Source organism: Tachypleus tridentatus, chromosome 9 (genome assembly GCF_004210375.1).
Source record: "Tachypleus tridentatus isolate NWPU-2018 chromosome 9, ASM421037v1, whole genome shotgun sequence".
NCBI lineage: Eukaryota > Metazoa > Arthropoda > Merostomata > Xiphosura > Limulidae > Tachypleus > Tachypleus tridentatus.
The window spans coordinates 164,200,733-164,216,538 of record NC_134833.1 but is presented as its reverse complement, the minus strand read 5'-3'; the positions used below and the strand labels follow the sequence as shown (position 1 = coordinate 164,216,538).

General features: G+C 34.4%; 1 protein-coding gene across 3 annotated transcripts in view; it reads left to right on the top strand.

Annotated features, from left to right (window-relative positions):
- LOC143226842 (uncharacterized) overlaps positions 1-14,010 on the top strand; it is a 40,611-nt gene extending 26,601 nt beyond the window's left edge. For 2 of the 3 annotated variants that reach the window (XM_076458326.1, XM_076458327.1), the window contains 2 exons: positions 8,098-8,275; positions 10,539-11,825. In XM_076458326.1, coding sequence (XP_076314441.1) covers positions 8,098-8,275; positions 10,539-11,446 — 1,086 coding nt within the window. In that variant the 3' untranslated portion in view covers positions 11,447-11,825. Of the gene's footprint in view, positions 1-8,097; positions 8,276-10,538; positions 11,826-13,549 lie in introns of those variants that run through there. The other variant, XR_013014779.1, reaches the window with a different exon arrangement.
- The last annotated feature ends 1,796 nt before the right edge of the window (positions 14,011-15,806 follow it).

Below are 15,806 nucleotides of genomic sequence, written 5' to 3'. Positions count from 1 at the left end.
CCTGTAGAATAACTTATTATCTTGTGTGTTGGACACAGAGGTGAGTGTGTAACTACCATGTTTCCTGTAGAATAACTTATTATCTTGTGTGTTGGACACAGACGTGAGTGTATAACTACCATGTTTCCTGTAGAATAACTTATTATCTTGTGTGTTGGACACAGACGTGAGTGTATAACTACCAGTGTTTCCTGTAGAATAACTTATTATCTTGTGTGTTGGACACAGAGGTGAGTGTATAACTACCAGTGTTTCCTGTAGAATAACTTATTATCTTGTGTGTTGGACACAGAGGTGAGTGTATAACTACCATGTTTCCTGTAGAATAACTTATTATCTTGTGTGTTGGACACAGAGGTGAGTGTATAACTACCATGTTTCCTGTAGAATAACTTATTATCTTGTGTGTTGGACACAGAGGTGAGTGTGTAACTACCAGTGTTTCCTGTAGAATAACTTATTATCTTGTGTGTTGGACACAGAGGTGAGTGTATAATTACTAGTGTTTCCTGTAGAATAACTTATTATCTTGTGTGTTGGACACAGACGTGAGTGTATAACTACCAGTGTTTCCTGTAGAATAACTTATTATCTTGTGTGTTGGACACAGAGGTGAGTGTGTAACTACCATGTTTCCTGTAGAATAACTTATTATCTTGTGTGTTGGGCACAGAGATGAGTGTATAACTACCAGTGTTTCCTGTAGAATAACTTATTACCTTGTGTGTTGGGCACAGAGGTGAGTGTATAACTTCCAGTGTTTCCTGTAGAATAACTTATTATCTTGTGTGTTGGGCACAGAGGTGAGTGTATAACTACCAGTGTTTCCTGTAGAATAACTTATTATCTTGTGTGTTGGACACAGAGGTGAGTGTATAACTACCAGTGTTTCCTTTAGAATAACTTATTATCTTGTGTGTTGGGCACAGACGTGAGTGTGTAACTACCAGTGTTTCCTGTAGAATAACTTATTATCTTGTGTGTTGGGCACAGAGGTGAGTGTGTAACTACCATGTTTCCTGTAGAATAACTTATTATCTTGTGTGTTGGACACAGACGTGAGTGTATAACTACCAGTGTTTCCTGTAGAATAACTTATTATCTTGTGTGTTGGACACAGACGTGAGTGTATAACTACCAGTGTTTCCTGTAGAATAACTTATTATCTTGTGTGTTGGGCACAGAGGTGAGTGTATAACTACCAGTGTTTCCTGTAGAATAACTTAATATCTTGTGTGTTGGACACAGAGGTGAGTGTATAACTACCAGTGTTTCCTTTAGAATAACTTATTATCTTGTGTGTTGGGCACAGAGGTGAGTGTGTAACTACCAGTGTTTCCTGTAGAATAACTTATTATCTTGTGTGTTGGGCACAGAGGTGAGTGTGTAACTACCAGTGTTTCCTGTAGAATAACTTATTATCTTGTGTGTTGGGCACAGACGTGAGTGTATAACTACCAGTGTTTCCTGTAGAATAACTTATTGTCTTGTGTGTTGGGCACAGACGTGAGTGTATAACTACCAGTGTTTCCTGTAGAATAACTTATTGTCTTGTGTGTTGGGCACAGACGTGAGTGTATAACTACCAGTGTTTCCTGTAGAATAACTTATTATCTTGTGTGTTGGGCACAGACGTGAGTGTATAACTACCAGTGTTTCCTGTAGAATAACTTATTATCTTGTGTGTTGGACACAGACGTGAGTGTACAACTACCAGTGTTTCCTGTAGAATAACTTATTATGTTGTGTGTTGGACACAGAGGTGAGTGTATAACTACCAGTGTTTCCTGTAGAATAACTTATTTTCTTGTGTGTTGGACACAGACGTGAGTGTATAACTTCCAGTGTTTCCTGTAGAATAACTTATTGTCTTGTGTGTTGGGCACAGACGTGAGTGTATAACTACCAGTGTTTCCTGTAGAATAACTTATTGTCTTGTGTGTTGGGCACAGACGTGAGTGTATAACTACCAGTGTTTCCTGTAGAATAACTTATTATCTTGTGTGTTGGACACAGAGGTGAGTGTATAACTACCAGTGTTTCCTGTCGAATAACTTATTATCTTGTGTGTTGGACACAGAGGTGAGTGTATAACTACCAGTGTTTCCTGTCGAATAACTTATTATCTTGTGTGTTGGGCACAGAGATGAGTGTGTAACTACCAGTGTTTCCTGTAGAATAACTTATTATCTTGTGTGTTGGGGATAGAGGTGAGTGTATAACTACCAGTGTTTCCTGTAGAATAACTTATTATCTTGTGTGTTGGACACAGACGTGAGTGTATAACTACCAGTGTTTCCTGTAGAATAACTTATTATCTTGTGTGTTGGACACAGACGTGAGTGTATAACTATCAGTGTTTCCTGTAGAATAACTTATTATCTTGTGTGTTGGACACAGACGTGAGTGTATAACTTCCAGTGTTTCCTGTAGAATAACTTATTATCTTGTGTGTTGGGCACAGAGATGAGTGTGTAACTACCAGTGTTTCCTGTAGAATAACTTATTATCTTGTGTGTTGGGGATAGAGGTGAGTGTATAACTACCAGTGTTTCCTGTAGAATAACTTATTATCTTGTGTGTTGGACACAGACGTGAGTGTATAACTACCAGTGTTTCCTGTAGAATAACTTATTATCTTGTGTGTTGGACACAGACGTGAGTGTATAACTACCAGTGTTTCCTGTAGAATAACTTATTGTCTTGTGTGTTGGGCACAGACGTGAGTGTATAACTACCAGTGTTTCCTGTAGAATAACTTATTATCTTGTGTGTTGGACACAGAGGTGAGTGTATAACTACCAGTGTTTCCTGTAGAATAACTTATTATCTTGTGTGTTGGACACAGACGTGAGTGTATAACTACCAGTGTTTCCTGTAGAATAACTTATTATCTTGTGTGTTGGACACAGACGTGAGTGTATAACTACCAGTGTTTCCTGTAGAATAACTTATTGTCTTGTGTGTTGGGCACAGACGTGAGTGTATAACTACCAGTGTTTCCTGTAGAATAACTTATTATCTTGTGTGTTGGACACAGAGGTGAGTGTATAACTACCAGTGTTTCCTGTAGAATAACTTATTATCTTGTGTGTTGGGGATAGAGGTGAGTGTATAACTACCAGTGTTTCCTGTAGAATAACTTATTATCTTGTGTGTTGGACACAGACGTGAGTGTATAACTACTAGTGTTTCCTGTAGAATAACTTATTATCTTGTGTGTTGGACACAGACGTGAGTGTATAACTACTAGTGTTTCCTGTAGAATAACTTATTATCTTGTGTGTTGGACACAGACGTGAGTGTATAACTACCAGTGTTTCCTGTAGAATAACTTATTATCTTGTGTGTTGGACACAGACGTGAGTGTATAACTACCAGTGTTTCCTGTAGAATAACTTATTATCTTGTGTGTTGGACACAGACGTGAGTGTATAACTACTAGTGTTTCCTGTAGAATAACTTATTATCTTGTGTGTTGGACACAGAGGTGAGTGTATAACTACCAGTGTTTCCTGTAGAATAACTTATTATCTTGTGTGTTGGACACAGACGTGAGTGTATAACTACCAGTGTTTCCTGTAGAATAACTTATTATCTTGTGTGTTGGGGATAGAGGTGAGTGTATAACTACCAGTGTTTCCTGTAGAATAACTTATTATCTTGTGTGTTGGACACAGACGTGAGTGTATAACTACCAGTGTTTCCTGTAGAATAACTTATTATCTTGTGTGTTGGGCACAGAGATGAGTGTGTAACTACCAGTGTTTCCTGTAGAATAACTTATTATCTTGTGTGTTGGGGATAGAGGTGAGTGTATAACTACCAGTGTTTCCTGTAGAATAACTTATTATCTTGTGTGTTGGACACAGACGTGAGTGTATAACTACCAGTGTTTCCTGTAGAATAACTTATTATCTTGTGTGTTGGACACAGAGGTGAGTGTATAACTACCAGTGTTTCCTGTAGAATAACTTATTATCTTGTGTGTTGGACACAGACATGAGTGTATAACTTCCAGTGTTTCCTGTAGAATAACTTATTGTCTTGTGTGTTGGGCACAGACGTGAGTGTATAACTACCAGTGTTTCCTGTAGAATAACTTATTGTCTTGTGTGTTGGGCACAGACGTGAGTGTATAACTACCAGTGTTTCCTGTAGAATAACTTATTATCTTGTGTGTTGGGCACAGACGTGAGTGTATAACTACCAGTGTTTCCTGTAGAATAACTTATTATCTTGTGTGTTGGACACAGACGTGAGTGTACAACTACCAGTGTTTCCTGTAGAATAACTTATTATGTTGTGTGTTGGACACAGAGGTGAGTGTATAACTACCAGTGTTTCCTGTAGAATAACTTATTTTCTTGTGTGTTGGACACAGACGTGAGTGTATAACTTCCAGTGTTTCCTGTAGAATAACTTATTGTCTTGTGTGTTGGGCACAGACGTGAGTGTATAACTACCAGTGTTTCCTGTAGAATAACTTATTGTCTTGTGTGTTGGGCACAGACGTGAGTGTATAACTACCAGTGTTTCCTGTAGAATAACTTATTATCTTGTGTGTTGGACACAGAGGTGAGTGTATAACTACCAGTGTTTCCTGTAGAATAACTTATTATCTTGTGTGTTGGACACAGAGGTGAGTGTATAACTACCAGTGTTTCCTGTCGAATAACTTATTATCTTGTGTGTTGGGCACAGAGATGAGTGTGTAACTACCAGTGTTTCCTGTAGAATAACTTATTATCTTGTGTGTTGGGGATAGAGGTGAGTGTATAACTACCAGTGTTTCCTGTAGAATAACTTATTATCTTGTGTGTTGGACACAGACGTGAGTGTATAACTACCAGTGTTTCCTGTAGAATAACTTATTATCTTGTGTGTTGGACACAGACGTGAGTGTATAACTATCAGTGTTTCCTGTAGAATAACTTATTATCTTGTGTGTTGGACACAGACGTGAGTGTATAACTTCCAGTGTTTCCTGTAGAATAACTTATTATCTTGTGTGTTGGGCACAGAGATGAGTGTGTAACTACCAGTGTTTCCTGTAGAATAACTTATTATCTTGTGTGTTGGACACAGACGTGAGTGTATAACTACCAGTGTTTCCTGTAGAATAACTTATTATCTTGTGTGTTGGACACAGACGTGAGTGTATAACTACCAGTGTTTCCTGTAGAATAACTTATTATCTTGTGTGTTGGACACAGACGTGAGTGTATAACTACCAGTGTTTCCTGTAGAATAACTTATTGTCTTGTGTGTTGGGCACAGACGTGAGTGTATAACTACCAGTGTTTCCTGTAGAATAACTTATTATCTTGTGTGTTGGACACAGAGGTGAGTGTATAACTGCTAGTGTTTCCTGTAGAATAACTTATTATCTTGTGTGTTGGACACAGACGTGAGTGTATAACTACTAGTGTTTCCTGTAGAATAACTTATTATCTTGTGTGTTGGACACAGACGTGAGTGTATAACTACCAGTGTTTCCTGTAGAATAACTTATTATCTTGTGTGTTGGACACAGACGTGAGTGTATAACTACCAGTGTTTCCTGTAGAATAACTTATTATCTTGTGTGTTGGACACAGACGTGAGTGTATAACTACTAGTGTTTCCTGTAGAATAACTTATTATCTTGTGTGTTGGACACAGAGGTGAGTGTATAACTACCAGTGTTTCCTGTAGAATAACTTATTATCTTGTGTGTTGGACACAGACGTGAGTGTATAACTACCAGTGTTTCCTGTAGAATAACTTATTATCTTGTGTGTTGGGGACAGAGGTGAGTGTATAACTACCAGTGTTTCCTGTAGAATAACTTATTATCTTGTGTGTTGGACACAGACGTGAGTGTATAACTACCAGTGTTTCCTGTAGAATAACTTATTATCTTGTGTGTTGGGCACAGAGATGAGTGTGTAACTACCAGTGTTTCCTGTAGAATAACTTATTATCTTGTGTGTTGGGGATAGAGGTGAGTGTATAACTACCAGTGTTTCCTGTAGAATAACTTATTATCTTGTGTGTTGGACACAGACGTGAGTGTATAACTACCAGTGTTTCCTGTAGAATAACTTATTATCTTGTGTGTTGGACACAGAGGTGAGTGTATAACTACCAGTGTTTCCTGTAGAATAACTTATTATCTTGTGTGTTGGACACAGACATGAGTGTATAACTACCAGTGTTTCCTGTAGAATAACTTATTATCTTGTGTGTTGGGCACAGAGGTGAGTGTATAACTACCAGTGTTTCCTGTAGAATAACTTATTATCTTGTGTGTTGGACACAGAGGTGAGTGTATAACTACCAGTGTTTCCTGTAGAATAACTTATTATCTTGTGTGTTGGACACAGAGGTGAGTGTATAACTACCAGTGTTTCCTGTAGAATAACTTATTATCTTGTGTGTTGGACACAGAGGTGAGTGTATAACTACCAGTGTTTCCTGTAGAATAACTTATTATCTTGTGTGTTGGACACAGAGGTGAGTGTATAACTACCAGTGTTTCCTGTAGAATAACTTATTATCTTGTGTGTTGGACACAGAGGTGAGTGTATAACTACCAGTGTTTCCTGTAGAATAACTTATTATCTTGTGTGTTGGACACAGAGGTGAGTGTATAACTACCAGTGTTTCCTGTAGAATAACTTATTATCTTGTGTGTTGGACACAGAGGTGAGTGTGTAACTACCAGTGTTTCCTGTAGAATAACTTATTATCTTGTGTGTTGGACACAGAGGTGAGTGTATAACTACCAGTGTTTCCTGTAGAATAACTTATTATCTTGTGTGTTGGACACAGAGGTGAGTGTGTAACTACCATGTTTCCTGTAGAATAACTTATTATCTTGTGTGTTGGACACAGAGGTGAGTGTATAACTACCATGTTTCCTGTAGAATAACTTATTATCTTGTGTGTTGGACACAGACGTGAGTGTATAACTACCAGTGTTTCCTGTAGAATAACTTATTATCTTGTGTGTTGGACACAGAGGTGAGTGTATAACTACCAGTGTTTCCTGTAGAATAACTTATTATCTTGTGTGTTGGACACAGAGGTGAGTGTATAACTACCATGTTTCCTGTAGAATAACTTATTATCTTGTGTGTTGGACACAGAGGTGAGTGTATAACTACCATGTTTCCTGTAGAATAACTTATTATCTTGTGTGTTGGACACAGAGGTGAGTGTATAACTACCAGTGTTTCCTGTAGAATAACTTATTATCTTGTGTGTTGGACACAGAGGTGAGTGTATAATTACTAGTGTTTCCTGTAGAATAACTTATTATCTTGTGTGTTGGACACAGACGTGAGTGTATAACTACCAGTGTTTCCTGTAGAATAACTTATTATCTTGTGTGTTGGACACAGAGGTGAGTGTGTAACTACCATGTTTCCTGTAGAATAACTTATTATCTTGTGTGTTGGACACAGAGGTGAGTGTATAACTACCAGTGTTTCCTGTAGAATAACTTATTATCTTGTGTGTTGGACACAGAGGTGAGTGTATAACTACCATGTTTCCTGTAGAATAACTTATTATCTTGTGTGTTGGACACAGAGGTGAGTGTGTAACTACCAGTGTTTCCTGTAGAATAACTTATTATCTTGTGTGTTGGACACAGAGGTGAGTGTATAATTACTAGTGTTTCCTGTAGAATAACTTATTATCTTGTGTGTTGGACACAGAGGTGAGTGTATAAGTACCAGTGTTTCCTGTAGAATAACTTATTATCTTGTGTGTTGGGCACAGAGGTGAGTGTATAACTACTAGTGTTTCCTGTAGAATAATTTATTATATTGTGTGTGAATTCAAAATATGGAACTATAGTTAAAAGAAATAAAATTAAATAAAACTCCACTTCTCTAAATTTGTTCCTATATGTTTTGTTTTTCTGTATAATCAGATGTGAAGTTAGTATTTTAATAGTTTTACAACAATTTACACATATAACTAAGTTTGAAATGTTAGATTTACTAGTTATATCATCATGGTTTAAATCAGTGAACTGTGGAGACTATATGTAAATGATAACACCACTTCTTATTTCTATTAACCCTTTCAAATGTTTGATTCTAGAACATATCTGTTCATGTGAAAATAGAGAAACCTGGTGATCTGCTACAAGATGATGTTATTTCTGAGTTCAGTTACAGTGATGATGAGAACCAGGATGGTTCATGTTATAATGTTATGAATGTGAAAACAAAAACTGAATACCAAAGAGATATTGAATCAAGGTTAGGAAGAACATCTGGTAAGTACATACATGACTTCAAACTTACGTTTGTGAGCATTGGCTTAACACTTAACATATTAACTTGGTCAGTGTGACTGACCTTGTAACCCTAAAGTAAACATAATAGTTTCTAAACTGTAACTTTTAAAATGTCTTGTGAATTTTGTCAACATTGCTGGTGTTCTGTACACAGAAAAGGAGTTTCTTTACTGAAAATCAATCCATGAATACCTGGAGTCAGTGTTTGGCTCATTAATACCTGGAGTCAGTGTTTGGCTGCTCCAAGTTCAAAATGACTTTCTTACTAATATTAAAATACTTTCTTCATCTAAAATTGTCAAATTTTGCTTGAGTAATCTCTAGTAGCGTAAATAAATGTCAAACCATTTTTGTTTCAGTAAAACTATATTTTATTTACCTTAATACTCTAAGCAGCCTGTTGATTTGACCAACCTTGTAACCACCATTAAAAAAAATAAATAAATTACCACTTGTTTTCTTTCTAGATTCGACACAAATTATAACATGAAACTGTAATATCTTTACTATGAATAACTTGAAGCTCCTTAGAATATATTTCTATTTATACCTAATTATTCTGTTCTTGTTCTAAATCACTTGGTGAACGTGTAGCTTATGTTTTGTATCTATGATCCAAACAAACACCCCATGAATAATTTTATTATTTTTACTGTCTTACTTAATATAACCTAACAACTTTCTTAAATTACTGTGTTTGGTTATTTTTATAATGATAAATATACAATTTATAATCTTGTGATGTGTTTTTTCAGTTGTTGAATATTTAAGTCTATTTTCTTTAATTTATAGTACAAGTACACAAAATATTTATTTGTTTAAATACTACAACTAACAACACAGAACAATGACACATACAAAGCAAACAATGTTATATAATAATCACAATTTATCTGTCTTTCTAACTATGGCATAAGAACCTTCAAAGCTTCTCTTATGTTTGTCTACCTGAAAACCAGAGAGATTCTAAAACTGAAAGTGAAATAGACAGAACTCTGTACTAAAACATAATCTAATACATTGTTTGATAAATTAAAATGTTATATTAAAAGTACACTTAGCTTTAATAACACCTACATTATAATGAGTATATTATGTTAAACCTGTACCTCTCAGAGGAATTTTAAATAAATTATAGAAGAACTAGAAATGTTGTAGCTCTGATGATAATTAGATTTTTTAAAAATATTTCCTTGTAAAATCAAGAATTTAAAATATACATAACATAATTTGATTCATTAACTATATTCTTATGACATGTTTTATGTACAATGATAATAGTTTATGTTTTGAATGTAAGTAACTTAAGTTGTGACATACACCATGATATAAATGTTGTGGAAAGATAAAATAAAATTATTGGTGTTTTTTTTAATATTTATTGAACCACATGAAACAGAATTAATTTCAAATTATGGACCCATGCTAGGTTTGTCTGATGTTAATTCAACTTGTGTGAAAGTTTTAATGTGATAAAATAACAACAAAACATTTAACAATTTTTAACATTATGTTAGCCTCAAAATGAATGTGGAGAACAGTACATGTTTTTATAAAATAAAACTCTGTAAATGACCAGTGTTTGTTATCTTTGTGGTTCTACATGTTCTGTGAATGTATTGTTGTCATGTATTACCACAGATATGGTTATCCTGAACACTACCAGTCGATAGAATCTGATACTTGATTGATTACAAATATACAGTTTAACATGTTGGAGTCAGTAATGAAACAGTTTATAGTTACAGGAATGATACCTGCACTTGATAAATAATATATAGATAAATGTGTTAGTTTAGCCTAAATATTAATGTTTATAAATATTTATTTACCTCTACATGGAACAGGAACAATAATCTATTGATGTTAATTAACATGTTACAATAAACAAATTATTAGAATATTTTATAATATTTAACCACTTCCATTTATAAAATATCTAACAGTTAAACCAGGAAGTAACTTTGTTTGGTGTTACACCATACTATCATATTTCTAGATATAACTTTAGACTTTATCTACTAAAAACATCTCTTGAATGTGGTATGTAACCAACAATTTGTTTACAGAGCTATCATATCTAGGTAGAAAAGTTTTTATAAAGTGTTAAACTTAGCTTTATCTTTAGTGTTTGTGTTGATTATATTAGAACATTAAAATATATTTAGATGTTAAATAAAGTATTGTGTTATATATATTCATTATTAACAAATTTGTTACATCATTTATATATCTATTTTAGATATAAAGACCAGTGTGAACACCTGTTATGGAAGTCAGGTTCCTGGTTATCATGTTATAAAACAAAAAGGTCATAAAGAAGACATAAAATCACTGAACAACAGTATTAGTGGAGAAACAAAATTAAGTGAAAATAACCTAACAACATGTAATATGTATCAAAGTTATGATAAACTATACAGATGTGGAAAAACATTTGATAAACTAACACAACAAAAGAGGATACAGTCTGGAGAGAAATCATATCATTGTACAGTTTGTGGAAAACAGTTTGGGAGAAACAGTCACTTAAAAACACACCAAAGAACACATATTGGAGAGAAACCCTACAAGTGTGCAGTGTGTGAAAAACAATTTAGTACAGATAGTTGCTTAAAAATACATCAGAGAAGACACACTGGAGAGAAACCTTACAGTTGTACAGTGTGTGGAAAACAATTTGGAACAAAGGGTGAAATAAAAATACATGAAAGAATACACACTGGTGAGAAACCTTACAGTTGTACAGTGTGTGGAAAACAGTTTGGAACAAATGGTGATTTAAATAAACATCACAGAATACACACTGGTGAGAAACCTTACTGTTGTACAGTATGTGGAAAAAACTTTCGTACAAATAGTGCCTTAAAAACACATTGGAGTATACACACTGAGGAGAAATCTTACAAATGTGAAGTTTGTGTTAAACAGTTTAGAACAAACAGTGCATTAAAAGTACATCAAAGAATACACACTGGTGAGAAACCTTACAGATGTGTAGTGTGTGCTAAACAGTTTATATCAAGCTGTAACTTAGAACAACATCAAAGAATACACACTGGTGAGAAACCTTACAGTTGTACAGTGTGTGGAAAACAGTTTATAACAAATGGTAACTTGAAATATCACGAAAGAATACATGTTGTGTAAAAACTTTACACTTTGGAGCAAACAGTACTTTAAAAATACGATAGAAAATGCTCTGGAAAAAACTTTACAGTTATATAATGAGTTGGCAAAACTTTTGTACGAATAGTACCTTTACAAAAAGGAACACTGGGGAGAAATCTTGTGTTTTTGGAGATTATGGAAAAGAAGTTACAGCTTTTGAAATTCATTGAAATGTACATTAGTTTGGGTTGTGTTGCTGAGGGTAAAACTTTCCAGTTTAATTCTTGAAAGTAGGAAGGGTAGGATACATTTTCAGTATTTATTTGAAAGATATTTGGGTCATTGTTTATTATACATGTAACCTGCTATATTGTGTGTGTAATATTTCTTTTATATTAAAATATTTCATGTGAACCTTGAATTCAAAGATGATAAATATCTGACAACATTATAGAATTTGCTCTTTTATCTGGAAATTTATAATTTCTATATGTTATTTTGCTCATGATTATAGTTACCTGAGATATGTCATCTTTATTTACTTTCGTCCATGTAAAAGATGCCATTGGCTGTTTCAAAGATGAATTAATTCAGAATCACATTTTTCCAGTTGAAGATGAAAGTATCAACTTGAAAAGTTATACTGTGACTCACTTCTTCCAAGTGAATAACAGCTTCTGTTTGAAAGATTAAGTGTTACAACCTATAGTCCAGGTTTCCCTTGGTTATACTGTGACTCACTTTTCCAAGTAAATAATAGCTTCTGTGTGAAAGTTCAAGTGTTATAATCTTTAGTCCAGATTTCCCTTGGTTATACTGTGACTCACTTTTTCCAAGTAAATAACAGCTTCTGTGTGAAAGTTCAAGTGTTACAACCTGTAGTTCAGATTTCCCTTGGTTATACTGTGACTCACTTTTTCCAAGTAAATAACAGCTTCTGTGTGAAAGTTCAAGTGTTACAACCTGTAGTTCAGATTTCCCTTGGTTATACTGTGACTCACTTTTTCCAAGTAAATAATAGATTCTGTGTGAAAGTTCAAGTGTTTTAACCTGTAGTACAGGTGTTCCTTGGTCTTTAAAAACCTTGAAGGCACTTAAAAATTCATAAAGTACAATAATTTGTTTTGGAGTGTCTTGGTGATTACATTTTGAAAGCTACATATGACTGTAGCCCTTTCCAGTTCATACCACACTGCACATTTTTGAGGAATACTATTATAATAGAATAATAGTAGAGTAGGAATCAGCCTATTATGTGAGTTCTCTCAGCTGTTGTTCCATGCTTGAATCAAAAATGTAAATAGTAATAATGCTTACATAGTGTCAGTGTGAGAATTCAAGTGTTTTAGTTACTTACCCATGTCCAGGAAGTGTAAGCTCCATGATATCTGACTCAAAAAACAGCAGCACAAAGGATGACTCTTCAAAGATTCAAGTGATACTCATTCAGCATGGTGTAAAGTCTGTGAAACAAGATTCGACATAGAGAATACGGATGAGTGGACTCTCATCAGACATTGCATGTCAGTGAATAATCAAAGTGCAGGTAGATAATTATATTACACAAACTTTAAAGTGTTTTGAGTTTTTTTTAATGAAGAATATGTGCTTGGTAACCAGGAAATTTTAAGAATAAGTTCCAGTGGTGGAATGAATGTGGAGGCCTACCATAGTTCTAATGATAGGCCTATCCTATACGGTAAAATAATATAAATATAGGCTTTAATCAGTACAGAGAGACATAACTATTCAATATTAAATACTGACATTATTCTGCCAAGATGCTAGTCCTACAATGTATTTTAAAAGGATAGTCTCTTTTGTTTCTTAATTCTATCTGCTGACCAAATGTGTGCATATATACCCTCTCCCTGCATATAACTGTTAGGGAACAACTTATTTACACATTATTCAATTCAGTTTGAGATGAGATAGCCCTAATAACTGTTTCACTACAATAAACTTGTAGTGTAACGAGCCTTGTCAGTATAGCTATATGTAAATCTGAGCTACAAGTCTTCAAATCGTTTGCATAGTGACTGTTCTTTATTATATGTATATTTAATAAAATTGTATATATACATACACGCATACACTGCAAGTTGATTGGCTCGTAATTTATTGGTAGGTTTCTCCCTACAGTTATCTTAGTTTCTGGCTTCATGGTTCCATCTTGGCAAATTAAGGAGGAAGCTGGAGCAGAAGTCACCATCTGTACCATAAAGAGAAGCATTGCAGCCCTCATGTCTGTCAACAGAAGACACTCTCAAGGCGTTATTCCTTCAAATGAAGTCAGGAAACTGGTACATGAGTGGTAGTCCTACATGTTCAGGAATGGATACTGCTTTTGTAATGGGTGACTGGCTTAATATGTATTTCTCTTGTTAATTTATTATTTGTAAAGAAATATAATAAATAGATTAGTTCAGTAATTTGTTATTTTAACAAATTCTAGTTAAGAAAGTGTATCAGTGATGAACAGTAAGTTTTAAATGTAATGTTCTAATGTTACAGTCGTCCTACATTTGGTGATGTTGGTTTCTCTAAATTCATGTTCTCAAGAATGTTTCCTTTGAATTGTAGGAAAACTAAGAATACACTTGGTTTGGCATCATATTTCAAGCAGTTTCTGTCAAAGAAACTTGCAACATGAAAGGATAACTAAATCCTGCTGTTTGATGAAAACTCAATCCAAGCAATATGATTTTTCTGTCTAACTGTGGGATGGAGATACTGTAATGTCAAGTTCTGTGATTCTCAATTTATGGGGCACTGTATGGCTGAAGATGTCAAGACAACATATTCACTGTATGGCTGAAGATGTCAAGACAACATATTAACATATGTGCTACCAAAAATCTAAGATGTTACAGATTCCTATAAACAAATGTTAACTGATCATTGTACTCAAATGCTGAGCAGTTCCTCTGGAATGATCATGATGACATATTATCAACTTTGGCAGCTGTTGTCTGAATATAGTGTTTGGTACATTCCATAATGAAGTGGAAGCAACCGAAGTCAAAGTGGTAGGTTGGCAGTTTGCTCTGTGCATTACAACATAAGCAATGTGTGTAAAAGCAGTCAAAGAGAAGAAGTATCCAAATTCTGGCACCAAATCCTTTGAAATCACTACCACCAAGGATCCATTTGTGACTCTAATACTGAAATTCATTTGTTACACACTTTATGACTCAATACCAGTCAGATTAGCCCACAACATCAACTTGATTATATAAAAGTTGAACTGGGACATGTTGAAGGGAGAGAATCATGAACGATTTGAGTGACGGAGAAGAAAGTTTGGTAGTAGAATATTCTGGATTTCAAAGTGACCAGCAGAAACAGGTGAATAGTGATCAATGATATCCTCACTGACCCAGCACTTATCCACAAGGTAACAGAGTGGCTTTATGAGTTTACTGATGCACTATTACTTTGCTTTGGAACCTTGTGTCTCAGAGATCCAAGAATGAAAGATTGGACACTAGGGAATATTTACAGTTTATTGTTAGAGCAATCAGAATGTGTATTTTATTAAAACATTACAGGAAATTTTAATATTGAAAGTTGTAAGTTCTGGTTAAGACGTCAGCACACAAGCTAACATACAAAAGTTACAATGGTTTCTAAAAGAGACCCAAAACTCAAGTGCTTTCAAATCGTTCACTATTTTTCTTTATTCTCCTGAAGAAGAATAAAAAAACTGTTCAAAATCATTTGAGGTTTTTTGTTCTTTAATAATTAAAAGTAATATAAGGATGGTCTGTCAATAGCTGTATCACACCTATATTTTTATTTGCATTATTTTTGGCACTCTTGGCTATCCATACATCATTTGCCGTTAAAAAATATTTTTGCATTTGTTTTGTGACATTTACAGAAAGTTTCTTAGTTTTTATAGATTTATGTAAAAATGCTAACTTCAAGGAATAATAATAACATTGTTTACAAGAGAACTATGGTTATTGTTTTCTACAGAGAGTGGAGTTAAACTGGTGTAGGTATTAAAATAGATCAAGACTTATCTAGATTAGACATAAACTGGTATAGGTATTAAAATAGATCCAGACTTATCTAGATTAGACATAAACTTGTATAGGTATTAAAGTAGATCCAGACTTATCTAGATTAGACATAAACTGGTATAGGTATTAAAGTAGATCCAGAGATATCCAGATTGAACTTAAACTGGTATAGGTATTAAATTAGATCCAGAGATATCCAGATTGAACTTAAACTGGTATAGGTATTAAAGTAGATCCAGACTTATCTAGATTAGACATAAACTGGTATAGGTATTAAAGTAGATCCAGAGATATCCAGATTGAACTTAAACTGGTATAGGTATTAAAGTAGATCCAGACTTATCTAGATTGAACTTAAACTGGTATAGGTA